We start from the raw sequence: 27480 nt of genomic DNA on the forward strand, positions 1-27480 counted from the left end.
TGGAGCACAGGCTCCGGACGCGCAGGCTCAGCGGCCATGGCTCATGGGCCCAGCCGCTCCGCGGCATGTGGGATCTTCCCAGACCAGGGCACGAACCCGTGTCCCCTGCATCGGCAGGCGAACTGTCAACCACTGTGCCACCAGGGAAGCCCCCTTTTCTTACTTTCTTAGTTTCTCCTTTCATTCTATCCATCTCTGTACCCAGTGTCAAATTCCTATTAAAATATCTACAAATGGCTTATTAGAGAGTTTGTTTCATTCTGTCTTGGTGCTAAATTATGTGCTCACAATCAGTTATAAGTTATTTAGGGCAAGGATGTGTTTTATTTATTTTGATCTTCTTAGAGACTGTACAACCAGTGTTCACAATATATTAGAGAGGGATCCATGAAATGTAATTCACTGTGATAATTGCTATACTAATAGTTTGAACAAAATGCTATGGGAACCCAGAGGGGAGAAAAATTAATATTGCTTGGAAGGGTTCAGGATGAATTCACGGGTGAACTAATATCTGAGCTGGACTTTGAAGGATAAGTAGGATTTTTACAGGTAGAGAAACTGCATGAATAAATAAATGAATATTCTCTCTAAGCCTCATATTTTATAATTAGATTCTAACACCTGTGGGTAGATCCCTTGTGTGTCGCTTCCCATGTCTGGAGCAGTCCACATTTCTCTATTCGGCTGAAACAAATGTTTCTCAGGTGGAATATATTATTTCTAAAGTCAGTCTAGTTTATCCAATAACTTCAACTTAGCCCTTCAATTCTGGAGCTTAGTTGTGGATTACCAATTCAACTATTTTATCATTGCATACTTAACCTAAGTATTTAGCCATAATCCTCAGCAAAGCTGAAAAAAAAAGACACTCTGCTTCTTTGACCATCTACTGACAAAGTCCAATGAAGCCCAGGTATTTCTTGGAATATTTGTATCAACACATAATAGCTGTGATGCATCACAATGTAAACATTTGTATGTTAGAACTTTGCCCTGCAATTATCTAGCCTCTTTTAACCACTTTAGGAAATTGGGGTTGGAGTAAAGAGATATCAGCTGTGGGGTATAGCAGGCAGAGGAGAAAGAGTGATGTGTTAGGTGACATTCCTTCCTTTTCCCCTCTATCAGCTAAGAAAGCAAAAGGACAATTTATTTCTAGATACCTGTACAGAACTCTAGCTTAGCACCTGTCACAACGCAAGTTTGTTTACTTACAGGTCATCTCCCTCATCAGGCTGAGAGTAAACTTCTCATATTCGTCTCTGTAAAAATCTTCATGTTTCCTGTATCTAGCATAGTTCCAGGAGCCCATTTGTGGAAAGAGGGAAGAATGGATTTAATTAATATGGAGGAATGGTTTTTCATCTTTTCCAGGTTATGGATTTCTTTTTAAGAAAGCTTATGAATGTTAAAGACTTTCATCCCAAAGAAAGAGATGTATGTAGGTACACAGTTGCAAAAATTTGTATACAAGTTTAGGGAGATCACAGATGTCTTGAAGGACATGGACCTCAGGTTAAAACTCCATGAATTGAGAGAGGGTAATGGCAAATTGTAAAACCACTTCTAATTTGTACTCTTGGTCAAACTAGTATTACAGCTGAGGTAGGGCTACTAGACTCAATGTATATTATAATTAGATGTGGAAAGAGCACCATAGCAAACATAGGTGGTGGTATCAAGACCAGTGTGAATAAGAACTTGTGCAGTTTGCATAAGTCTAACCCGCCTACTGTTGGGATGGGATGACCTAGAGATGTCTTCCTTTCTTGGTTTAATTCACTCAGGGGTTTCTATTTTCCCATTAAAATTTTTCCTCCCTAATCCACCCTTTGAATCCCTCTGGCATTTACCTCCTTTCCCACTGCTAAGTCTGCTGGATTCAAACTGATTGCACTGTATCTCAGGACTTGCAATCATTCTAGATCTTGAGAGACTTTTGTTTCCATGAGACTTCAAATGAAAACTACGTCTCAGACCAACCAACTCATAAAGTGCCAAAGTACTTCATCAAAGTGAATTAGATGCTTGATTATCAGATTTGGGCACTTTGAAAGATGTAAGAGGTGAGAATATTCTTAACTCAATGGCAAAACTATGGAAACAAATTTTGTCTTCAGAAATATTTGCTAGAACACGTTCTAAGGGTGAAAATTGACACATAGACACAATCAAATAAGAATTTGTTTACAATTTCAGCACAAATTTAGTCACTGCTATTTCCCACCACTATCAGTTCTCCATTTTAAAAATTTATTTATTTATTTTTGGCTGTGTTGGGTTTTCATTGCTGCGCACAGCCTTTCTCTAGTTGCAGTGAGCAGGGGCTGCTCTTTGTTGCGGTGTGCAGGCTTCTCATTGCGGGGGCTTCTCTTGTTGCAGAGCAGAGGCTCTAGGCACGTAGGCTTCAGTAGTTGTGGCTTGTGGACTCAGGAGTTGTGGCCTGCGGGCTCTAGAGCGCAGGCTCAGTAGTTGTGGCACATGGGCTTAGTTGCTCCACGGCATGTGGGATCTTCCCAGACCAGGGATCGAACCCGTGTCCCCTGCATTGGCAGGTGGATTCTTAACCACTGCACCACCAGGGAAGTTCCAATTCTCCATTATTAAGGAGTGTTCCCAAGGTGGGGCAAAGATAATTTGTGGTCTAAACGTTTTTTTGGTCTGTGACTCGAATCTCTCTAGAAATTTTCCTTTCAGGTTTTGTGTTTGTTTAGCAGGTTCTCTACAATGTACATGTGACTAAAATTATTTCAACAGCCTTAATTGTATTACAATGATGAAGATTCTGTAGATCTTGTGACAACACATTCCTCTGTTCTGTATGAGTTTGTTTAATTCCTTTTCAGTGGTTGATATTTGAACCTCTTTCATTGAGAGCAGATCCAGCTACACAATTCACTAAGGGCCTAAACACGTCCAGGAGGGGTTAAAGAACATACCATCAATATAAGAACTGCCACTCTATTGCATAATTTACACAACCTTGTAGTTGAATCTGGGCTTCTTGTGACTTTTTAATAAAATAACTACGGAATGTGATACAACAATTGGGAAGTAACGTAAAGAAATTCTACAAACTACTAAATCTGCTTTATGCTTTGTTCCATGACTCTATTGTAATTTTCAGTGAGAGGAAATTTCCAAAGTTTATATGCTTAAAGTTTTACTTTTCGTTGTGCATAAAGTTTTATGAAGGTATACGATTTGGTGATAGGGTGGTTTTTAAAATATAAAATAAAATTATTTCTAATATCATATAGAAGGGAAAGCAGATGAGATATTTATGACCAGAGAAGGAAATATCATTGGAACTTGAGGTAGCATGTAATTTACTAAAGACACAATGATCAGATAGTTATTTTTGGTAACCCTGAATATCAGGAAGATCATATTGTATTTTGTGATCAGAGCAGAGCAAACACTGTTTACTAATGAATTTATGTGTGTTTTCAGTCACTGAAAATTTAAGTACAAACTGAAAATCTGGGTCTCTATGCTATTGCGAAGCAAGACCATGAAAACTATCCATTTAAGCACTTTTTCCAAAAAATGTATATCTGTAAAAGGATGGGAGGTGGAGTTAACCATTGAATTTTCAAATATTTATTTAGATATAATCACTGCTTGATGCAGGGCTTGATGGAGTGGGCCCTGAGCTTAAAGAATCCCTGGAATTCACAGTCTAGGTCAAGTCACTCTTTGGGAGACCCCTATTCACTTTGCTCTTACTTAATCAGGGGAAATCTGATTAACATAAACAACAAAGCATCAGTCCTGGGGAAAAAGAAAATCACAAAAGGGCAGAGAAGTGTTGAGGGAAAGGGGAAGGAAGAGGCCTTGCCAATTCTTGACTTGTTAATTAGAGTCAGAACAGCAATGGGGATTTCCTATACCCTAAGTTTGTTGAATGATTACATAGGTCTGGGGAAGAGGGATACACTCAGAGTGACTCACCCCATTTATTATTTTTTTTCTATTGGGGTTTTGCCTGGTGCATTGCACTTTCCTCTCCTCACATTATATATTGACTAATGGAGGGGGGAGGTCTCCAACAGGTGTTTACACCTACTCAGATTCAAAAGCTTTGGCCTAGGCCTTAGCCCGTTGGGCAATGTGGGGTTTGAATCTTCCTCTCTTAAATGAGTGGGACTCGGACCAGTTTTGAAGGGACTTCCGTTGGGACTTGTTACAACAGGGTACAGTGGTGATGTAGACTTGAGGACAGTTTCTTGTTCTGCTTTGCCATCTTGGGGTGGGTCTGAAAAGCTTTCTTACCTCTGACAGGAAGAAAATGCTCACAGGGTTGATTACTACACAGAATGCAGTAAAGACAATTGGGCAACCTGACTCAGATGTTCAGATGGAAAGATAGGTAGACTCTGATGACACAAGTTTAAATTCTAGGTCTGCGGGTAAAGCTTTGCAGAGGGACCCACCCCAGAGACATCTGCACAAGGGCCTCCTTTGCTGAGAGCTTCTCCCCCATCCCCGCCACTCCAAGTCCAGATGAACTGCTCAAATTCCTAGGGGAAAGTCTCTATAAACTGTGTGTGTGTATACATATGTATGCATAACACTAATTTTTAAACTTTGTAACTATCTTTGTAGATAAAATAAGAGAAACTAAACCAACTCAAATAGCTTAAAAATGTTGCCCCAGTGACCGCTGGCATCAATATTCTACACAAGATTAAAATTCCCAAGTAGCATACCCTGCACTCCAATTGATATTTTAATAACTTGATTAAAAATTTCTCATAAGTCTATTAGAGTCAGGAAACGGTCTGCGGTGTAGGTGAAGATTTTCAGTTTTTGCAATGGAAACTTTTGGCCGCCATGAACAGAATAGCAAAAACTCAAATGTGTTCTTCCCCCATCCTTGCCTAGTCCGAAGGTAAAAAAATGAAAACCGTTTGGAAGAATGGTTTTTAAGTTTGCTTTTTTCCTCTACAACAGTCACGTGGATTAATATGATTCAATTTTTAAATCGACTTTTATCTCCCACACCGAATAAACCCGGCCATCCCAGCACAATCAGAAAGACTTAAAAAAACATTTTTTCTTTCAGCCCCTAAAGGTTGGGGGAGGGGGGAGAGAAAAAAGGGGAAGGGGAAAGGGTACTTTAATGAAAAAACAACCAATAACGCGAGGTCTTCAGGATATGGTCCGTCATTTCCTAATTAAGAAATGAGTTTGACAGGCTTTTGACCAACTCAATTCAGACATCGCTCTGCAAACCCAAAAGGGGTGGTGACTGTGCAAGCGTCGACACTCTCTTCCCCTGAGAGACCCCAAGCCTGCCCACCCAGGACGTTCCGACTCTGGGGTCTTTCCCCTCTTCTCGCAGACGCCTCGGCTCCCCCCCTCCCCAGCTCTATCTCCTCCTACGCTCAGCTCGGCGCTGGGCTGGCCGCCTTCGGCTCGCCGCCACCAGGTCGGTGCAAATACCTTTTCCCTCCCCGGGGCCCCAGGCGCGGACACCTGCCAGCCTCCCTCCCTCCCTGCCGGCGGGGACCTTTCCCAGCTCGGGAACAGCAGCCCCAGGCCGCTGTTCGCAGGAAGCGAAGCCCTTGTTGATGCTGTTCCGTGGTGCGCCGCTCCGCCCTCCGGCGTCGCCCGGGCTCTTCCCCGCTCTGGGGCGCCCCCCTTCCGCGCCTGCGCAGTGCCCCGCGGGAGGCGGGGCTCAGATTCCTGTCAGCGGCGGCGGCGGTGGCGGCAGCGACCGTCAGTTTTCGCTGAGGAGAAGCACGAAACGGACCCGTTGGCTCTCCCCCTCCCTTTCCCCGCCCTGAACCCCCCTTCTGGCTCGCCGAAAATTAGTCTCCGTGGAGTTTCCCCTCCACCCCGACGCCGTTTCCTCGGTCCTCGGCTCAGTGGAAGTCACTGCCCTCGAGGAGGAGGCAGCGGCAGCCGCCCTCGCCCGCCGCCCCCGGTTCGGTGCCCGCGGTCCCGGAGAGGAGGTGCCGCCGCCACCGCCGCTCCCCCCCTCCCGCTGCCCTCGGGCCGGGCTGGGTCGAGCTGCGATGCCCTCGGACTTCATCTCATTGCTCAGCGCGGACCTAGACCTGGAGTCGCCCAAGTCCCTGTACTCGCGAGGTGAGTCAGGCTGGGGGCTGGGGCGTGGGGGCGGGGAGGCCCAGCGCCGCGGAGCCGGAGGGGTCCCGGTCGGGGGCGGCTGCCGAGCCCCTGCCGGGATGGCTTGTCTTGGGGGGTGGGGAGAGGCCGAGGAGGTCGGGGGTTGGTGGAAGGGGCCAGGGAGGAGTGGCGGCCCCTCCCCCGCGGAGCCGCCGGCCGCACGGGGCCCAAATGCCGTCGGCCCCCGGGTCTCTGCGGACCCGGTGGCTCTGAGCGCTCCTCGGCGGTCGGGCCCCGCCACCCTCCTCGAGCGGCCGGCCCTGGCCTCCCCGGCTCGGGGATCACCCCGGACTGGGCCCTGCGCTGGGGCCGCCGCGATCCGGCTGCTGCGGCTCCTCTTACCAGGACCATCGTCCCCGGCAAAGTTGCCCCCAAACGGGTGGCATAGCCTGGAGCGGGTTCTGGGTTCAGGGTCACCATTTTTCTCCCTCTCCAGGTTGTTTGTGCGCCGTCGTTCTGCCCCCCTCTCCCTCCGGCCTAGTCCACTCCCTCCCCTTGTTGGGACGGCCCCCCTCGACCAGGCGTCCTTCTTTCCTCGTCATCTTATGTCTGGAAAGAGCCCGAATTTTCTTTCCTTTTCTTTCTTTGTTTTTTTCCTCTCTTTGCACTTCTGTGGCATTCTAATTACTTACTTCTGCCTCTGTTTTACAAAGAGAGGGGTGCTCTCCCTGAATTAGTTTTATTCCTCTCCTGTCCCAGGGGTACCGGCTCAGGCACAGTTGCTGCCCTTTGAGAATTTTCTCTTTCGTTGCCGTTCCAGGGCTCCTTGCAGGGAGGGGGCATCGGACACAGTTTCCCGTTTTAAAACTCTTTTGGCTAAGGCCTGAAGGGGATTCCCGGGATATAAAATATTAACACTTGAGCTGATCGCTACTGGGGTTAAATTCCTATACTGGACACCACAAGAATGTGTTAGAACAGGTTCCTTGTGCAAGGGCCATCAAACCAAAATGCTCCCACTGCACTCTTAGTCACTTTTTAAATCACTGGGAGGGGGCAAAAGACATAACTGGGCTATTTTACCATGTTAAAAAAAACATTGTGTGCCATTGTGAACCTCCTTCCTGAGAAATTCAGGGTTTCTTCGGTTTTTGATTTGATGTATCCATCCGCTGATTCCACCCCCTGCAAAAAGGGGGTCTTCAGCTTCACATTCATGTATTTAAAATTGTTGAAGTGAATCAGAGTGAGGTGGTTTTCTCTGGAAGGTGCTGGACTTTATAGACTGACGATTGAGTTTGTACACAGAGTCCTACTTAGTAACTGTAGCCATTGTCTGTTGCTCTGATGACTTTAGTTGGCAGTCACCATCCTGAAATAGTTTGGAAATATTGTAGTTTTGAGTGTCAGAAAGGAAGAGACGATATCTAGAGGTGATTCTTAGAGAAGGGCTAATGTGGTACAGTTGGGTGCTAAGAATAGTCAAGACATTAACACCGTTTGTGCAGTAATCATCAGATAATTTTCCATGAAACAAATGCTTTATGAAAATCTAAGTTTAGTATAGAGACCAGTGTAGAGGCAATTCAGCCTTCTTTTGCGAGAATATATTCACAGATAGGGACTTCAGCTCTTAAAATTACGTGACAATTATATAAGAGATGTATGCTATCCTTGGCTTTTTTTTTTAAGTCATTCAGCATAAAAAGTACTTAATGCTTTTTGTGTTTTTCAGATTCTCTGAAGTTACACCCATCACAGAATTTTCATAGAGCTGGACTATTGGAAGGTCAGCAAAGTGCCATTTTAAAGCATATTGTGTGAGTATGCAAAGGCTTTCTCTGAAATGGAGTTTAAATGAGAAAGTGTTAAACTTTGCAAACTCATACAATCTAGTTTTCTCCTAAAGAGCCTGATCCTTCTTTTAGAGCAGCTGAATGTTTTAGTGGATTTTGTTACTGTGTTTGATGTCCTTGTTAGCTATTTTATCTGTTTCGAGAAGCCTTGGGAAAAAACCCCACAAAACTATTAAAAATTATGTGTTGGGTATTCTACTGTAGAATTCCATATCTTGATTCTAGTTTTTTACAAAACAAACTGAATATGAAAAGGCTCAAACATTAAGATCATGAACATAACTAAAAGAGTGACACCAAACACATATTTAGTTTGGAAAGTCAGAATTTAGAACTTTCATATGCTGAGCATTTCAGAATGGCATATTAATTATTTATTACAGAAGCATTGATGTCATTACTCTTGCATCATTTTTAAGGATAAGGAAAGCCAAGTAATAGAGATGATGATTGAGCTATGCTTAGAAAAAAGGGTTTTAGAAAGTTCTGGAAATGTTAGAATGTGTAGCATAATTTAAACAGCTGACGATTACTTTAGAAAACATTATTCTGTGTTGTTTTTAGCATTTTAAGACAAAAAAAAGGACTACTTGTTTTTGCAGTTTTTGAAGTGATTTCACGTATGTCATTTTTGAATCATGTAATCCTGGGAACTGGACAGCAAGGATATTAATTTTCCTATTATAAAGATGAGTAACCTGAGGCTGAAATTAAGAGACTTGGGGGGAAAAAATCATACGGTAGTAGAAACAAACAGTGCTTTTGTGTTGTAGTTGGTGCTCTTTACCCAAAGCCAGGCTGCCACTGTAAAATATATATGTAACCAGTAACATAAGCATTTTATGGTCCACTTAAAAAAGGCCCTAAATATTTAAGTTCGACTTGAGTGTAGGTGTCAAGGGAAAAAGTGGGTTTTGTAATTAAGCTTAAATTTGAATACCAATTTAGCTACTTGTGACCTTTAGCTCTGTGACCTTGGGCAACTGATTTTACCTCTCTAAACTTTAATGTTCTTTTATAAAGATGTATATAATCTCTTAAATTTAGTGAGCTAATGTGTATGAAAATGCCTAGTATAGTGTCTGGCTTAATAAATTTTTTTTCCTTTAGTATCAGCTAAATTGTTTTAACTATAATTTAAAGCATATAAAAGTTCTCAGATTAATTATTGATTATATTTATACTTATAAAAAGTCCATAGGTATATATATACCTATGGTATATATTAGTATGAAAATCAACTACACTTTGAGGCAAGGAATTTTTAGAAGTGTTTCTTAGTGAAGTAGATTTGTTGTTTCTATTTGTATTGTTCAAGTTGTGACCATGTTGTGGAGTTATATTTGTCTGTACAAAAACTCATCCATTTTCTGGGCAGCAAACCAGAGTGTTATAATCATAGAGATTATCAGGCAGGAGAAAGATAAGAAAAAAAAAAACGAGTGTTAATTATTTAAGCAAATATTTTTAACAAGTTGATGGAAATGCAGGCAACAATCTAGTATGTATATTTACATGTTTATGCCAAAATACTTTCACTAATTTTTCATTTTGGTTGAGAGGATACTCAATTATTTAAAGTAATACCACCCTTTATTGATTATATATAAGTTGTAAAATGTATAAGTATCAAGTATGTCATGTTCTCATATCTTTGATACAAGGTATCATAAGAAAGTTGTTTGCTTGTGTGATGAAAGGATTTAATCTATGTACCCTATTTCTATTTTCAACCTTTTATTATGGACATTTTAAAGAATACACAGAAGTGGAGAGAATAAAATGATGAACACATCATTTTGTTTATTTATGGGTTTATGGGTTTATTTATTTATTTATGGGTTTGGTGGTACCCATCACCAAACTTTAATAGCTATCAAAGTATGTCTACTCTTTTTTTTTAATCCTCTCTCCTCCCCCCAAGCTGTATTATTTTAAAGCAAATACCAGACATCATAATCATTTCATGTATAAATACTTTTGTATCATATTGATATTTTTTATATTACTTTTTAAAATACTGTATTCCAGGAAATACAAAAAATTCTTATTTCAGCAAGATATTGTACAGCAGGAGGCTACTGCTCCTAGTGTATAAGAGCAATCTGTGCTAAGTTTGTAGGTTATGTGGTCAGACTTGGGTTCAAATCCTTGTTTGATGTTTGTGTGTGACCTCAGCTTAGTCATTTAATCTTTCTGTGCTTCAATTTTCTCTGTTTTAAATGGGGGCAATAATATCTTCATCAGAGGTGTTGTTAAGATTATTTGAGGCAAATTCGTGTAAAGCATTTAACCTGGTGTATAGTAAGCTCTATAAATGTTAGCTAAATTTGAAAAATTAAATTTAAAATTTTAAAAATTTAAACAGCCATCTATATAGTTCCTACTATGTGCCAGGAACTTTACAAATATGAACTCACTGAATTCTCATAACAGCTGTTTGAGATTGTTACTATTACCCCATTTCACAGATGAGGCATAGGGAGTTTCAGTAACTTACCTAGAGTCACACAGCTGGTAAGTTGTAGAGCCAAGATTCCAGCTCAGGTAGTCTCACTTCAGAATCTGTTATCTTAAGTACCATACTGTACTGACTCCCTACGATATATAATATGAAGTATTGTCTAGTAATATTTATGTATGTATGCTTTACATCAATAGTCTAGGTTTCTTTTTTCCTTTTTTTTTAACAAAGTATTTTTTAATGGTTTAATCCCCCCCCCCCCCGCCACCGCGTTGGGTCTTCGTTGCTGCGTGCAGACTTTCTCTAGTTGTGGCAAGTGGGGGCTACACTTCATTGTGGTGTGCGGGCTTCTCATTGCGGTGGCTTCTCTTGTTGTGGAGCACGAACTCTAGGCACGCAGGCTCAGCAGTTGTGGCACACAGGCTTAGTTGTTCCGTGGCATGTGGGATCTTCCCCGACCAGGGATCGAACCCGTGTCCCCTGCATTGGCAGGCAGATTCTTAACTACTGTGCCACCAGGGAAGTCCAGTAGTCTAGATTTCTATCTAATAACTAAAAAACTCAGCCCAGTGTGAAGGGAATTTAATTATTATCATACAATTTGTTAAATTTTTTAGAGAACATAGGTTTTACAAATTAAAAGTTGTTTTTTTTTTTTTTTTAAGGAAGACAAGGTTGGAAAACCTACAGTTGGGTATTTAGCTTCAAAAATAGATTTAAAATCTCTTTACTATTCAGTTTGCATTTATCTTTCATATCAATGCTGGTCCTTCTACTCCCTCTCCCCCTTTTCAAGAATAGGAAATTAGGGCTTCCCTAGTGGCGCAGTGGTTGGGAGTCCGTCTGCTGGTGCAGGGGGCACAGGTTCGTGCCCCAGTCCGGGGGGATCCCGCATGCCACGGAGCGGCTGGGCCCATGAGTCGTGGCTGCTGGGCCTGTGCGTCCGGAGCCTGTGCTCCACGACGGGAGAGGCCGCAGCAGTGAGAGGCCCGCGTACCGCACACACACACACACAAAAAGAATAGGAAATTAGTTTCTTATTTTTTACTTGAGATATTGTTGACATATTACATTATGTTAGTTTCAAATTCACAACAGTGATTTGATACTTATATATATTGGGAAGTGATCACCATAATAAGTCTAGTTAACATCCGTCACCCTGCATAGTTCTGCTAATACCGTTTTATTTAATTTGGTGATTGCCTGACAATGGGAAAAGAGTTTAGCTATTTAATGTAATGATATGTAGCCATTAAAATAATGTTTCTGGTGACCCCATAATTACATGTGAAACTCCTAATAAGTAAATAAAAGATATTGTTGCAATTATATTAAAAATAGCTTGCATAGAAAAAAATCCTGGACAAAAGTATATACTACAGATTTTTACTTCTTGATTCTATTTTTACATTTTCCGTACCTCTTTAAAGAAGGTAGTTTGTATATATTTTTTAAAAAATAAAATGGTTTACACTTACAGTGTTCAGACTTTAAGGCTAGGGTTCTTCTTTGGAGGACCTGGAAAAAATGTTCAACTACAGGGAAAAAAAAGGTGCCATTTCTTACACTTTCTGTATTAAAAAATGTTGATTTTGGCATATATAGTTTGCTATATAAAAACTGAGATTAAAAATTTAACTAAATAAGCAAATAATAAGAGGTCATTCTAGAAGTACCTATAGAGATGTAAGATAAGATGGTAGAAAAATCAGATAAAACAGGAAAAATAATATAAGCAAATTGGAAGAAGTAAAGTAATAAAAACAATGGATTAAAATTTTTAAATGCTTTTAAAAGTGAGTTAAGAAATTACATATGGATCAAATTAAAAGAAAATATGAAATATTACATTGAGTAAGGGGAAAATAACCTTTTTTTTAACTACTCTCAATCTGTTTGATATTGTACCATGCATAATTTTACTTTATAGTTCAAAAATGAAAATCCTAAAAATAGTAACAGTGTTTTTACTGATTTTATGGAATATTTCTGAATTACCATTAAGCCTGATTTATTTCTTTCCTACGGCCTGTGTTCGTAAGGTAGGCCATTAACTCTTTTTTTTTTTCCATAAATTTATTTTATTTATTTATTTATTTTTGGCTGTGTTGGGTCTTCGTTGCTGTACTCGGGCTTTCTCTAGTTGCGGCGAGTGGGGGCCCCTCTTCATCGCGGTGCGCGGGCCTCTCACTGTCGCGGCCTCTCTTGTTGTGGAGCACAGGCTCCAGACACTCAGGCACAGTAGTTGTGGCTCACAGGCCCAGTTGCTCCGCGGCATGTGGGATCTTCCCAGACCAGGGCTCGATCCTGTGTCCCCTGCATTGGCAGGCAGATTCTCAACCACTGCGCCACCAGGGAAGCCCCAGGCCATTAACTCTTAACATGATGAAATGTATGAAGATATCTTACTGGAAAGGACTTTTTGAAAGTATTTAACATTAAAAGTAATCTATTGGATTCTTTTCTTGTTTAGTATCTAGTATTCTCTATTGCTCCATACTTAATAAACTAAAAATATTATTGAGGAAATAATTATGGAAATGAATTTCAAACATACGACAGAATCATACCTAGTTCCTGCCAACTTTTTGTTTCTAGGATCCATCACTCTCTGATTTCCTATCATTTGTTTTTGTGTCTCTTCCTAAACTCTGCTTTTTTAATTTTTATTTTTATTCAATACTGGAATTCTATTGCTTGTTACAATAAGATGATAGAAATTCATATTTAATCAGATGGTCCTTGGTCTGCTCTTGATTCATTCTTGACTCTACTGTATTTATTCCAGGAGTCCCCTAAAACTTGAAAATGGTAGTACAGATAAACATTTCTTATTGTGGTCAATGTTATATATAAAAATAACCACTTTTTATTAGAAAAAGTTGACCCATCGGATTATTTTCTATTAAGAATAACAGGTAATTAGAAAAAAATAAAGATCAAATTAATCTGAGATACCAGTTGGGCCTGATTATGTAGTGACAGGATAATTCTGCTAACTTTATGAGAAGTAAAAGACTTTCTTCAATAGATATGTTGTTTATTATCTTACGCTCTTTTCTTGTTGCTAAGATTTTATTTCAAGTTACATGAAAGAGAGTCACGTCTTTTATTTCCTGTTGCCTTAATAAAAATCAAGGTTAAAAAACTAATGAGGTATATACACTAATTATAAACATGTATTTGAATGAAAAGGTAGAAATAGTCTATGGATTAACTACAGGTAATGATTTCAGCTTCCAAATGTAAATAAAACCTGATGTTGTGATGAAGGATCTATATATTTGATGGTTTCAACTAAAGATGTGATACATGAGATTTTTCAGTTACTTTTATTTATTCTTAATAACTTAAAAATAGATTTTTTCTCTTGCTTTTATTTTTAATATTTATTTGATAAGTAGGTACTGATTATTACTGCTGGCCAGCCATGAATCCTTATCATTTCTTTCCCATTCAGAAATGTTATTATTAGTCCTTTAGTAAATTTGGTAGTTGGTTTTGAAGGTGAGACAAGAACAGAAAAGTTACTAATAAATAGTGAGCCAAGTTGATTACTCTTATCTTTATAAATTTAGTTTTAGTTTTAAAAAATCTATGTAAAGCAGTCTTTGTAGGACATGTCAAAAGAAAGTGTTGGTAAAGAGAATAAAGAATAATAAATTCAGTGTTAGTAATAATTGAAGTCATTTTTTGAGCAATTTGTATGTACCAGCATTTTACAGATATTTTCCACGTTTAATCCTCAGAAAAGTCCTGTGAGATAGTATCAGTATCCCTGTTTCATAAACGAGGAAACTGAGGTACAGAGGGATTCACTGATTTTCTTAAGGTTACATAGCTAGTGGAGGAGGCTGGTATTTGAAACTTGACTATTTTACCCCAGAGTTTTGAGTTTATACTTAACTTTCTTACAATACAAACATTTGATAATTGGCATTTACACTTCAGGCCCTAAAAAGATTACACCACTGTTCAGATGGTATATAAAGAGTACTTTGTGTAGATTTCTTTAGCTTAACAGTTCCCATAAAGTAAGGAGGGAAATTCTATAAGCCACACAAAAAATCAGTAAAGATTATGATGATAACCCTTTTTAGGAATATTTTAGCACTCAAAATTAGCAAATCATTTCCTGGCTTTGGTGCATGTAAATCAAGATTTTGCTGAAGCACACTGCTGGTTGAACCACCTCTGTTTTGACTGTTGATGGTGCTCAAAAGTGAAAAGGAAGGGCAAGCCACCACCTAAGGAGAACTGCTTTAAAAACGGAAGATGCCATGGGGCTCTTGATTTCTTTGGCAGTAGTTTTATGGAAGCATAGAAGTCATTGCACCCTATTTCTGCTGGTATGTTTCAGAGCGTAACTAAACCTGAGAAGAGATGAGTAACAGAAAAAGCAGTACTCATAGAGCATTGGGAGTTAGTTCTATTTATTGTCGTGGTTGGTGTTTGTTTTTGAACTTCCTGAAAATTCTGTTAGGCAGTAGAAAATTTGCGTTTTAATTCTAGTTAAGCCTTGAGACCATGTGGAAAATCGTGTAAGCATTCCTTTTCTTCAGCAGAGACATTGTCATCAGGCTTGCTTACCTAAGAGTTGTGAGGAAGAATAACTGAAATAATGTTAGAGGATTTTGAAAACTATGAAATGCTATACGAATAGTGATATTTTGCATAGGGCCCTATTAATTTACTTTGGTTCTTCTTTCCATTGTCTGTCTCTTTTTTTCCCCCAATCTTCCCATTCTACCCATGTCTCCATTTTCTCATGGTACTCTCTACATTTTGCTTGTTGGTTCTGCTGTTCTTGTATCCTTTCTTTCCTCTCTTTTAGAAAAACAAACCATCCTTATAGAGGTACACAGGTACACCCATTTCAAGTGTTCCTTGAGTTTTTAACAGGTGTATACATTTGTGTAATCACTACAGACAAGATACAGAACATTTCAGTCATCCCGTTAAGCTGCCTCTTGATCTTTTGTAGTAAATTCTGCCCACTCCAGCCCCTCAGGAAAACTGATGTTTTTCCTTACCAAAGATTAGTTTTGCCTTTCTTCAGAATTTTGTTTAAGTGGATTTATGCAGTACACACTATATTTACAGTATACAGTGTGTACTCTTTTCTCTTTAACTTTTGTTATTCAACCACCATAACCTTCTAGAAAGGAAAACTAGTTTTTTAAAGGACATAAAGTTAATAAGGCATTTTTTATTCTCTTATATATTCCTATATTCTATAATGTAGCCAAGTGTAGTTTTTTAGAGATGATTTTTTTATGCTTATGTGCAAGGTTACTTAGTCATAATATTATTATAGTTATAGTATTACATAGTAATATTATAATAATAATATTATTATTATTCATTCACTCAAAGTGAATTCACCCATATATCCTGGCCACATATTGCTTATAGTTTAGTAAAAGAGATTGTATGTAAATAAACAGTGATAACACAGAGTTTTAAAGGGTTTTGTAATTCAGTCTGGAATGAAGAATGAAGTTAATATGAAGTTTCTATTTGTTAATAGGAAAATACTTATGTGCGAAGTATACCTGAGCATATAGTTTGCCCCTATACTTAATAACTGTAAAATGAAGTTTAAAACTTTAAACTTTCTTTTTAAAATAGTTTTAGTCTTCAGAGGGTTATAGAGCTGAAGAGTATGTAGGTAGGGGGTATGTACTTATTTGTACTCTGATTATTTCTGTAGGTTAAGCAAAAATTAGGTAAAAACAATATGAGCTTTCTGTCCCATGTGAGTACTCTCTTGTGCTTAACTGTAAAAATACTACTGTAAATGCTAATTAATGATAATAAATTAATGTTCACAAGTTATAAATGTATAACTTGTGAACATTATAGGCTCAATTTATAAGTGCCTAGATAATGGGCAGTTATAAGTACTTTAGAAACACTGTAAATCAAAAATTTACTTGAGTAAGTTTTTATAAAATTGTATTGTGACCTCCAAGACTTTTTTCTATATTCCTTTTTCATTTTTATTGTTAGGTCATACTCTCTAGACTATTAGGCTAATGTAGAGTGAATGAATGGGAAATATAAACATATAGTTGAATTTTATAATTTTAAAATTATTTTTGAAGAACTTTTCATTTTCTTAGTTTATTTTGACCTATAATATTGAGTACAGGATGGAAATTTATATATAATACTTGAATAACATGCTTTGGATAAAATTACTACTTAATTCCTTTAAAAAACTCATTGCTTAAAAAAAAAACTGGGTAATGAAGTAGTTGAAGAACAGAAAGTAATTAGTTAACCAAATTACTACTCTGTTATAGTAAACATAAATAACATGTTTATAGTATATAGTAAATAAAAACTAAAAAATAATTTTCTTGAGAATGTTTTTCAATCAAACTTCACAAGAATGGATAGAATCAACACTGTAAATTCTGCACAGAAAAAATAGTTTAGTGCATAGTGAATTGCGAACAAATAAACAGAAGAGTTGAAATAGAAGAATATGAAGTTTTTCTTAGAAATTAAAAGTGGTAGAGATAATAATAAGTAAATCAAAGTCCCACTTATTTATCTGACTTGTGAATAGAAACCCAGTTTCAAAAACAGGCATTACTTAATAGCTGTGTGATTTTAGGCAAGTTACTTAACCTTTCTTCCCTCAGTTTGTTCTTCTATAAAGTGGAGATAGTAGATTCATATATTTGTTATGAGGATTGGATGAGTTAATATTTCTGAAGAACTTGGAATAATGCTTGGCACATAGTAAGCACTATATAAGTATTTGTTAAATAAGTAAAATAAAATTTATATCTACAGGTAAGTTATTTGGCAAACATATTTACTCAAGACGTAGCAAGAAACCAGGATTTTATTACTATGCATAAGCTTCTGAACACCCAAATAAGATGTTGCTAAATTTATATACTAAGGTTTAGGCATTCACAGCACTATGTTGTGCAGGATTAATCTTCCTAAAATACAGATCTAATCATATTGCTTACTTAAAAATCCTGTAATGGTGTCCATGGGTTTTAGGGTGAAATCCACATTCTTAAAGACTTGGTTCCTGATTATCTTTTTATTTTAATTGAGGTGAAATTCATAGAACATAAAGTTTATCATTTTAACAGTTTAAAATTTTTTTTAAATTTTTGATTTTTGGTTGCATTGGGTCTTCGTTGCTGCGTGCGGGCTTTCTCTAGTTGCGGTGAGTGGGGGCTACTCTTCGTGAGGTACGTGGGCTTCTCGTTGCAGTGGCTTCTCTTGTTGTGGAGCACCGGCTCTAGGCATGTGGGCTTCATTGTTGCAGCACACAGACTCAGTAGTTGTGGCACGCAGGCCCTAGAGTGCACGGGCTTCAGTAGTTGCAGCTCATGGGCTCAGTAGTTGTGGCATGTGGGCTCTAGAGCGCAGGCTCAGCAGTTGTGGCACATGGGCTTAGTTACTTCACGACATGTGGGATCTTCCTGGACCAGGGATTGAACCCATGTCCCCTGCATTGACACGTGGATTCTTAACCACTGCGCCACTAGGGAAGTCCTCATTTTAACAGTTTTAAAGTGTATAATTCAGTGAGTTGTAGTCCATTTACAGTGTTGTGTAACCAGCACCAGTATATAATTCCAGAACATTTTCATCACCCCAAAAAGAAACCCCTTACTCATTTAGCAGTCATTCCCCATTCCCTCCCACATCCCCAGCTCCTGGTAGCCACTCATCTGCTTTTGGTTTCTATGAATTTGCCTATTCTAGACATTTCATATAAAAGAAATCATATAATATGTGGTCTTTTGTGACTTCTTGTTTCACTTAGCATAATGTTTTCAAGGTTCATTCATGTTGTAGCATGTATCAGTATTTCATTTCTTTTTATGGGTGGATAATATTCCATTAGATGGTTACATACTACTGTGTTTATCCATTCATTTATTAGTTGATAGACATTTGGGTTATTTTGGCTATTATGCACATTTGTGTACAAGTTTTTGGGTGTACACGCGTTTCATTTCTCTGGGTATATACCTAGGAGTGGAATTGCTGGATCATATGGTAACTGTATATTTAACTTTTGGAGGAACTGCCAAACTGCTTTCTGCAGTGGCTGCACCATTTCACATTTTCAGCAGCAATGTTTGAGGGTTCTGATTTCTCCACATTCTTGTCAACACTTACTCTTAGCTTTTTGATTATAGCTATCTCTAGTTGGGTATGAAGCAGTCTCCTGTGGTTTTGATTTATATTTACCTAATGACTAATGATGTTGAGCATCTTTTCATATGTTTATTGGCCATTAATATATCTTCTTTGGAGAAATGTCTGTTCAAGGCTTGGCTCATTTTAAAATTGAATTATTTGTCTTTTCATTGTTGAATTGTAAGAGTTCTTTATATATTCTTTATACAAGTCCCTTATTAGATATATGATTTGCCAAAATTTTCTCCTGTTCTGTGAGCTGTCTTTTCACTTTCTTGGTAGTGTCTTTTGATGCACAAATGTTTTTAATTTTCTCGAAGTCTACTTTATCTTTTTTGTTGTTGTTGGTTATGCTTTGTGTCATATTTAAGAAACTGCTGCCTAATCCAAGGTCACAAATATTTACACCTGTGTTTTCTTCTGGGAGTTTAATATTCTTGGCTCTTACATTTGGGTCTTTGATCCATTTTGAGTTAATTTTTGTCTATGGTGTGCAGCCTGTGGTGTGTCATTCTTTTGCATGTGTATATCCAATTGCCCCCAGTACTATTTGTTGAAAAGACTATTGTTTCCCTTTGAATGGTCTTGGCAACCTTGTTGAAAATCAGTTGACTATAGGCATATGGGTTTATTTCTGGATTCTCAGTTCTTTTCTATTCATCTGTATGTCTATTCTTATGCTCCTAACGCACTGTCTTGATTACTGTAGCTTTGAAATTGGGAAGAGTGAGTCTTCCAATTTTGTTCTTCTTTTATAAGATTGTTTTGGTTATTCAGGATCCATTGAATTTCCATTTGAATTTTAGGATCAGCTTCTCAATATGTGCAAAAAGGAGAGCTGTGATTTTAATAGGGATTGCATTGAATCTGTAGGTCAGTTTGAGGAGCATTGCCATCTTAATAGTATTCAGTCTTATCGTCTATGAACATGGGATGTGTTTCCTTTAATTTAGGTCTTTAATTTCTTTCAACAGTGTTTTGTAGTTTTCAGAGTGTAAGTTTTACACTTTTTAAACATTTAAGTATTTTATTCTTTTTAATCATTGTTTTTAAGTGTTAATAAAATTATGGAAATAATTTGGAGAAAGGTCTCTCAAAACTTAGGAGAGCTTTAGTATTTATTTTTAATAAGTTTATTTTATTTATTTTTGGCTGTGTTGGGTCTTCGTTGCTGTGCGCGGGCTTTCTCTAGTTGTGTTGAGTGGGGGCTACTCTTCGTTATGGTGCGTGGGGTTCTCACTGCAGTGGCTTCTTTTGTTGCGGAGCACAGGCTCTAGGCATGCAGGCCTCAGTAGTTGTGGCTCGTGGGCTCTAGAGCACAGGCTCAGTAGTTGTGGCTCGCGGGCTCTAGAGCACAGGCTCAGTAGTTGTGGCCCACGGGCTTAGTTGCTCCGCGGCATGTGGGATCTTCCCTGACCAGGGCTCGAACCCGTGTCCCCTGCATTGGCAGGTGGATTCTTAACCACTGTGCCACCAGGCAAGCCCGAGCTTTGGTAATAAAGTACTAGATCATGCGTGTGTTCAGGAAATGAAACCGAAACCACAATAAGGTAATTGTACAATATTAGAATCAGCCATGGAATTAAAGCCACAGTAAACCTTAAAGAACATTTAGTAAAGTCCAGTTTTGTTTAAAAAGTTATACTGGATGGTATTTTTCTCAAGGACAGGGACTATACCTCACATTCTCTTAGCATCTGGCACAAGCGCTTATATCCAAAAGGTGCTTGAATGAATGAATACCACATCCAGAAAAGAAGGAAGGAATAGTATTGGAAGTGTGAAATGATTGTGCTCTAGTTATATACAACCATGTAGAAAGCTTTAATTGGAATAATAATTGGATTAAAATGATTATAGGTGGAAACCTAGACCTTTAAAAAATTGGAGCTATTTAATTAGTAAAGACAAAGGTTTAGGTAATTCAGATGCAAATGGAGGTGGATTTGTTCACTAAATCTGGAATACTCAAATAAGAAGGTTCTCTTGAAGCTTGACCACCTTCACCCATTTAATTCACAGCCCTCACCTTCCCCGCCCCCACAGCCCCCAATCTGTTCTCTGTATCTTTTAGTTCAATTTTGAAGAAAATAATTTTTTGATTACTCACGTAAGTGATATCATATAGTATTTGTCTTCCTCTGACTTATTTCACTTAGCATAATGCCCTCAAGGTCCATTCATGTGTTAAATGGCAAGATTTCCTTCTTATTTATGGCTGAGTAATATTCTTGTGTGTGCGCACATGCGTGTGTGTGTGTGTGTGTGTGTGTGTGTGTGTATGACATCTTCTTTATCCATTCATTTGTTAACGGATCATGTAGTTCTATTTTTAGTTTTCTGATGAATCTTCATACTATTTTCTGTAGTGGCTGCACCTGATTGGCATTCTTGAGCACAGGAATTGATTATATTTAAACAAAAACATGTCAGTTAAATGAGAGAAACACTTAGGTGACTGGCTATAAACAAATACAATATGAAGAGTCTGACTATACTTCATTTTATTGATTAGGACAACTATTTCTGTATATTTAGTTTAATAGCAAGCAGCAAAATACTGCTTGTGCTACTAAACATATTTGTTATATTTAAGAACATACTGACTTTAATATATTGCTAAACATAAATGTTTTAAAATAAAAGCACTGATGCAATAAAAATATGTTAAATATTGATAAGGATATAAAAAGATTTTCAACATCATTAGTCATTGAGGAAATGCAAAGCAAAACCAGAGTGAGATACCACTTCACACCTACTAGGATGGCTATAATCAAAAAGACAGATAATAATAAGTGTTGGCAAGGATGTGGAGAAATCACCTCACACACTGCTGGTGGGAATGTAAAACAGTGCAGCCACTTTGGAAAATAATCTGATAGTTCCTCAAAGAGTTAAACATAGAGTTACCATATCCAGCAATCTCACTTCTAGATACATACCCAAGAGAAATGAAAACATCTGTACACATAAAATATACATGTGTATTTGTATACGTATGTTCAGAGCAGCATTGTTCATAATAGCCAAAGTATGGAAACAACCCAAATGTCCATCAACTAATGAATGAATGGATAAACAAAATGTAGTATATCCGTTTAATGGAATAATATTTGGCCATAAAAAGGAATCAGTTACTGATACATGCTGGAACATGGATGAATCTTGACAGTATGGTTAGTGGAAGAAGCCAATCATGAAAGACCACATACTGTATGATTCCATTTATATGAAATCTACAGAATAGACAAATCTAGAGAGGCAGAAAGTAGATTAGTAGTTCCTGGGGTGGAGGGGAGTGAGGGGGATTATAGTTAAAGGGCTTGGGGTTTCTTTTGAGAGTGATACAAATATTCTAAAATGTATTGTGATGATGGTTGCACAACTCTGAGTGTACTAAAAGCTAAGTGTCCACCAACAGATGAATGGATAAATAAAATGTGGTATGTACATACAGTGGAATATTATTCATCCTTAAAAAGGAATGAAATTCTGATATCATCTTACAACATGGATTAACCTTGAAAACATATGCTAATTGAAATAAGCCAGATACAGAAGGACAAATATTATAAGTTTCCATGAGGTATCTAGAATAGAGACAGAAAGTGGAATAGTGGTCACCAGGGACTATGGGGAGAGGGCAATGAGGAGGTATTCTTCAATAGGTACAGAGTTTATGTTTGAGGCAATGAAAACGTTCTGGAAGTGAATACTAGTGGTGATTGTTGTACAACATTGTGAATGAACTTAATGCCATTGAATTGTAGACTTAAAAAAATGGCTACAGTAGTAAATTTTATGTATATTTTACCACACACACAAAATGTTAAAAAAACAAAAAATAATTTTAAGACTCTGAGATATACTAACTTTTTTTATAAAGTTATTGAGACAGAGGTAATTGTGTGGTGGCACATGGAAGGGAGACTTTTTTCAGTTTCCCATTTAACACAGTATATTTTAGTTGTCTAAATCATCTAAATGTGCTTTAAATGTAGATAGGATGATCAGATACTGAGTGTGCTACATCTTGAATAATCAAAAAATTTTGATGAGCAAGATTAGACAACAGATGACTGAAAAATTCATGAAGTAGATTAACCTTGTTTAGTTTGGAAATTTTTTTGACTATTAATATGCATGGTTGATTCATTTTGTTGATTTCCTGAAAGCAAATGTTTAATAGTAGCAAGAGGATTGCAGTTTTCTAATAAATGTCACAGAATTGTGACAGTGAGCTAGGAGGAAGAAAAACTGCATAAGTGAAGTGAGATACACTTCTGTAGCAGTGGAAACTATAAACCCTACTGTCTTGAAACGTTCTCTTTGTATTTGTATTATTAATTAGACATTAGTAGAAGATAATGAGGACCCTGGATAACTGCTAGATTTTTTTTTTCATTTTCTTAATGGTATCTTTTATTTATTTATTTATTTTAACTTTTTGTCTTAGAGTATAGTTGATTACCAATGTTGTGTTAGTTTCAGGTATACAGCAAAGTGATTCATGTATACATATACATGCATCTATTTCACATACTGCTAGATTAAATATAGGTATAACTGTATTCATCAGAGTTCCTGAGTAAGAGGCATTGCTGGCTAGTTTAGTATTTGTTTTGTGTGAACATGAAAGTGCTTAATTTATTTTTCTTTGATTTGTTATGGTCCTCAACTACTAAAATATTTTCTGTTTAAAAGGATGTTTTCTTAAATTATTGCCACAGCTCAAGTTTTAAGTTTGAGAATAAGTGAGAGAACTTGAACATGATTCAATGTTGAACATTACTTCAGTTTAGTGAAGTTAAATTTATCTTGACCAGTACTCGTATGTTTACTGGTAAAGGCATATTAATCTGTGTATGAATAGGCTTTATGAATAAATAATGTTTTAGGTATAAATTAGGCACTTTGGTAATTTATACAATAATTTTTGTAGACTGACTAGCGCTCTTACCGAGTACTAATTGCATCATAGATTCCTCGAGTACCCTATAAGCTTAATATTTCCCCTAATAATAGAAACCAACTTACTCCTAAGAATACTTAAGATTAGGTCTGTAATCACGGTTGCCTTTACTCATGTGTTGGAATTACAATGGGCTGCTTGAGATGGCAAACTTCAGAGGGGAGATGGCTGCTAATTCTAAAAATAGAAAGGTAACCTAGAGCTGAAAGATAGCTACCGATTGTGTTCTCACCATACTTGTTTGCTTATTTGTGTGAACCCAAAGTGCATTTTCCCTTAAATTTAGATGCGCTTTGTTCTCCTATAGATCTATACTAGTATCTCTTGAACTTGTTAGGGCTTTTCAGAAACATCAACTGTCAACCAACATAGAAACAAATTATATTTTGGAATCTCCCAAATCAAATAGATTTAAAAGTGAAATTTAGCAGTCGTTTATTATGTGAGCAAAATAAAACAGAAAAAGTGAACTATGAGAAGTAAGGTCTTTTGGAAAAATCACTGTAGTTTGGACCCTATAATATTGCCCAGAAGAGAGCATATCCATTGGATATGCCAATTTAGAGGGAAATTGGTGGGAAAAAAAGGTTCTAGGCCTTCTTCCATTAAGAACTATTTGAATATTCACCACTCTCTAGTTCTGGAACAAAGATAGACCAGAGCATTACAGGGAGGGTCCTTCCCAGTGTGTTAGACCTCTTCTTTTCCTGCTTCCTTTTTAGTAGGATATTGTTCATCTACTTGTCCATAAATTGCGTATTGCAGAGATCATGGATTGTAGTAAGCATAACTCTTCATAAAGGGACTGGATGGTGTGTCCTGTGAGAACAGTACCTTTGTAACAACCAAATGTGGATGTGCTATAATAGGACGGATAAGCAAATCCACATTTGGATTGCTAAAAATCCTTAAATGTAGATAAAACTTCAACTTGGAAATTCAAAGGAAATTCAACTTGGAAATTCAAAGGATAAAAATAAGAGAGTAAAAAAGTTTTATGAGTTAAAATAGCTATAAATAGACAGTAAAAAGCAATATCCCTAATTTTGGTATTCAACTAAGATTGACTAGAAACTTCAGGATGGTTCAAATCTCTCCTTTGAGTATTCAGGGTAAGTAAGGCTCTTGAATTCCAAATCCAGGAAATAAAAGAGAAGTGTCTTTTTTCTTTCTTTTTTTTTTTTTGGATCTGCAGCAGGAAGGGTTTGTTTTTGATACTTTGTTACTTTGTTTTTCATTATTCTCTCTCTGTGTATTTTGTCTTTCATCATAGGTGACTCTGACACCCCAGATATCTAAAGAGCTCCTTACTTTGACATTTGTATGTCTTCTTGGTACAGATTTTAATGAGTGCTAAATACCAGGTGATTTAATACAAGTATTCTGAATGAACCAGTAAATTGACAAATCTTGTTTTAGGCAATTAGGTGATGATATACAACAGAATGGTTTCCTGATAATTTTAGGTTTGAGCATTTATTAAAAACCAAAAAACCATATTAGTCAAAGTTCAGGATTTTTCAGGAGAGGTGTTTCACATTACAGAACAGTATTATTTCTTCTTTGTATCATTAAAAAAAAAACAGTTGAATTTCAGCTTGTAAATATTGGAAAGTTGTTCACAGTTATTTTGTCTCAGGTTAGAAGATTATAAGGAGAAAATAACTTCTAAAGTGGTTTAGACAGTCATATGTTAAGTTTAATGTTCTGTAAATTTCAAGTTGTATTCTATATCTTTTTCTAGACTTTTCCCCCCTTAGCCTGACAGGTTAGAGATTGTCCCATTGTAATTATTTTTCAGTTTTGCTAAACATATTTTTAAATGGCTGCCTTTGGGCCAAGGATAAAAAAAGACACTGAGTCTTTGAGACATTGTCTCAAAGGTGAGTTGTTTTCTAACATTTCAGTCAGGTAGTTGTTCTCTATTGCCTCACTCAGTTTCTCCATTGAAATAAGGATCACACAGAAGTTATGTCATGAGACTCTATTCTCTATAGCGGATCCAGTTCCAAGGTCTAATGCCCAACTACATAGGAACATTTCATATCCCATTTTGTGGGGCCAGTATTCTTTTTTTTTTTTTCCTCCTTTTTTCTTTTTTGTCTGCGCCGGGCAGCATGCGGGATCTTAGTTCCCCCACCGGAGTTAGAACCCGTGCCCCCTGTAGTGGAAGCATGGAGTCTTAATTAACCACTGGACTGCCAGGGAAGTCCCATGGGGCCAGTATTCTTGTTCAACAGCAATATTCTTATTCTCTGACCATATAGAATTTAAAAACATTAAGGCAATTTCAAAAAACTTTTCTTCTCATTCTGTTACCATATTCTCTCCCAAAATAATATATTAATAATATGGAGAGGGCAGTGTGTATAGTGGCTAAAGATATGGGCCTTGGAGCAAGACTGCCTGGGTTCAGGTTCAGGTTATATTATACACTGGCTATGTGGCAGTTTGGACAAGTTCATTGACCTCTCTTTGCCTCAGTTTCCTCATCTGTAAGGTGCTGTTGATAATAGAGCTTACAGCGTAGGGCTGTGAGAATTAAATGAGTTAATAGAAGTAAAGTACTTAGAATGGGTGCCTAGCATAGGCTACTTAAGTTGATGTTATTATTACTGGAATATAGTTTCTACATATTTTTTTGAAAAGAATAAAAAATATACCTTTATTTTACTATCATTAGTGCCAAAGAAAAAGTGGAAGACATCACATCTTAAATAAAGCAGAATAAACATCGGTATTGGTCTTTTTGGCATTCTATGTTTATGGCCATATTTCTTTGGGTGGTTTCTTGATATATCTGACTTTAGGAATTATAAGAGTACCAAAGTTTCTTGGGTTTGAAAACAAGAATTTGTGCCAGTGCAAGAGAAACTGTGCTGCCAGCCATCTCTTCTTTACTAATGATTGTATTGTCCAGAGTGTCTGTGTTTGTTTTTTTTTTTTTTTTTTTATTGCGATACGCGGGCCTCTCACTGCTGTGGCCTCTCCTGTTGCGGAGCACAGGCTCCGGACGTGCAGGCTCAGCGGCCATGGCTCACGGGCCCAGCCGCTCCGCGGCATGTGGGATCTTCCCGGACCAGGGCACGAACCCGCGTCCCCTGCATCGGCAGGCGGACTCTCAACCACTGCGCCACCAGGGAAGCCCAAGAGTGTCTGTGTTTTAAGGCTCCATTTTCTTATTTTGGGAGAATGAGACACAGGGAAAAAGCTTTAGATAGTTAATACCAGACTGGCTTCTGTGGAAAAATTAACTTACTTTTGTATTTTATTTGCAATTCAGTTAATCTAGAGGTACCTTTGTGGTGGGGGAAAAAGTACAGAATTTATAGTTAGGAAACATAGTATTGGGCCTTCCCTGGTGGTCCAGTGGCTAAGACTCCTCACTCCCAATGCAGGGGGCCCGGGTTCAATCCCTGGTCGAGGAGCTAGATCCCGCACACATGCTGCAACTAAAGATCCCACAGGCCACAACTAAGACCCGGCGCAGCCAAAATAAATAAATAAATAAATTTTTTTAAATGGCTTAAGTTAAAGCTCTTAAAAAAAAAAGAAACATAGTATTTTAAAATACCTGTTTCACGTTTTGCTAGTCGTATTTCTTTTTATCCTTTTATCCTCATTTCCTCTTTATCTAACAGGGTTATTATGAAGTTTATATGAAATAATGGTTTTCATTATGCTAGTGCTTTTTTTGTTTTTTTCCTGTACGCAGTCCTCTCACCGTTGTGGCCTCTCCCGTTGCGGAGCACAGGCTCCGGACGCACAGGCTCAGCGGCCATGGCTCACGGGCCCAGCCGCTCCGTGGCATGTGGGATCTTCCCGGACCGGGGCACAAATCCGTGTCCCCTGCATCGGCAGGCGGACTCTCAACCACAGCGCCACCAGGGAAGCCCTAGTGCCTTTAAACATTATTTGAA

The 27480-nt window shown here is 37.8% G+C and overlaps 1 protein-coding gene across 1 annotated transcript in view; it reads left to right on the plus strand.

The window, feature by feature from the left end:
- Positions 1–5739: 5739 nt before the first annotated feature.
- The window catches only part of NFAT5 (nuclear factor of activated T cells 5), a 132150-nt gene continuing 110409 nt past the window's right edge, over positions 5740–27480 (plus strand). Inside the window, exon 1 of the mRNA XM_060132461.1 lies at positions 5740–6099. Coding sequence (XP_059988444.1) covers positions 6027–6099 — 73 coding nt within the window. The 5' untranslated portion in view covers positions 5740–6026. The remainder of the gene's footprint in view (positions 6100–27480) is intronic.

Source organism: Lagenorhynchus albirostris, chromosome 19, assembly GCF_949774975.1.
Source record: "Lagenorhynchus albirostris chromosome 19, mLagAlb1.1, whole genome shotgun sequence".
In the NCBI taxonomy this organism is placed as follows: domain Eukaryota; kingdom Metazoa; phylum Chordata; class Mammalia; order Artiodactyla; family Delphinidae; genus Lagenorhynchus; species Lagenorhynchus albirostris.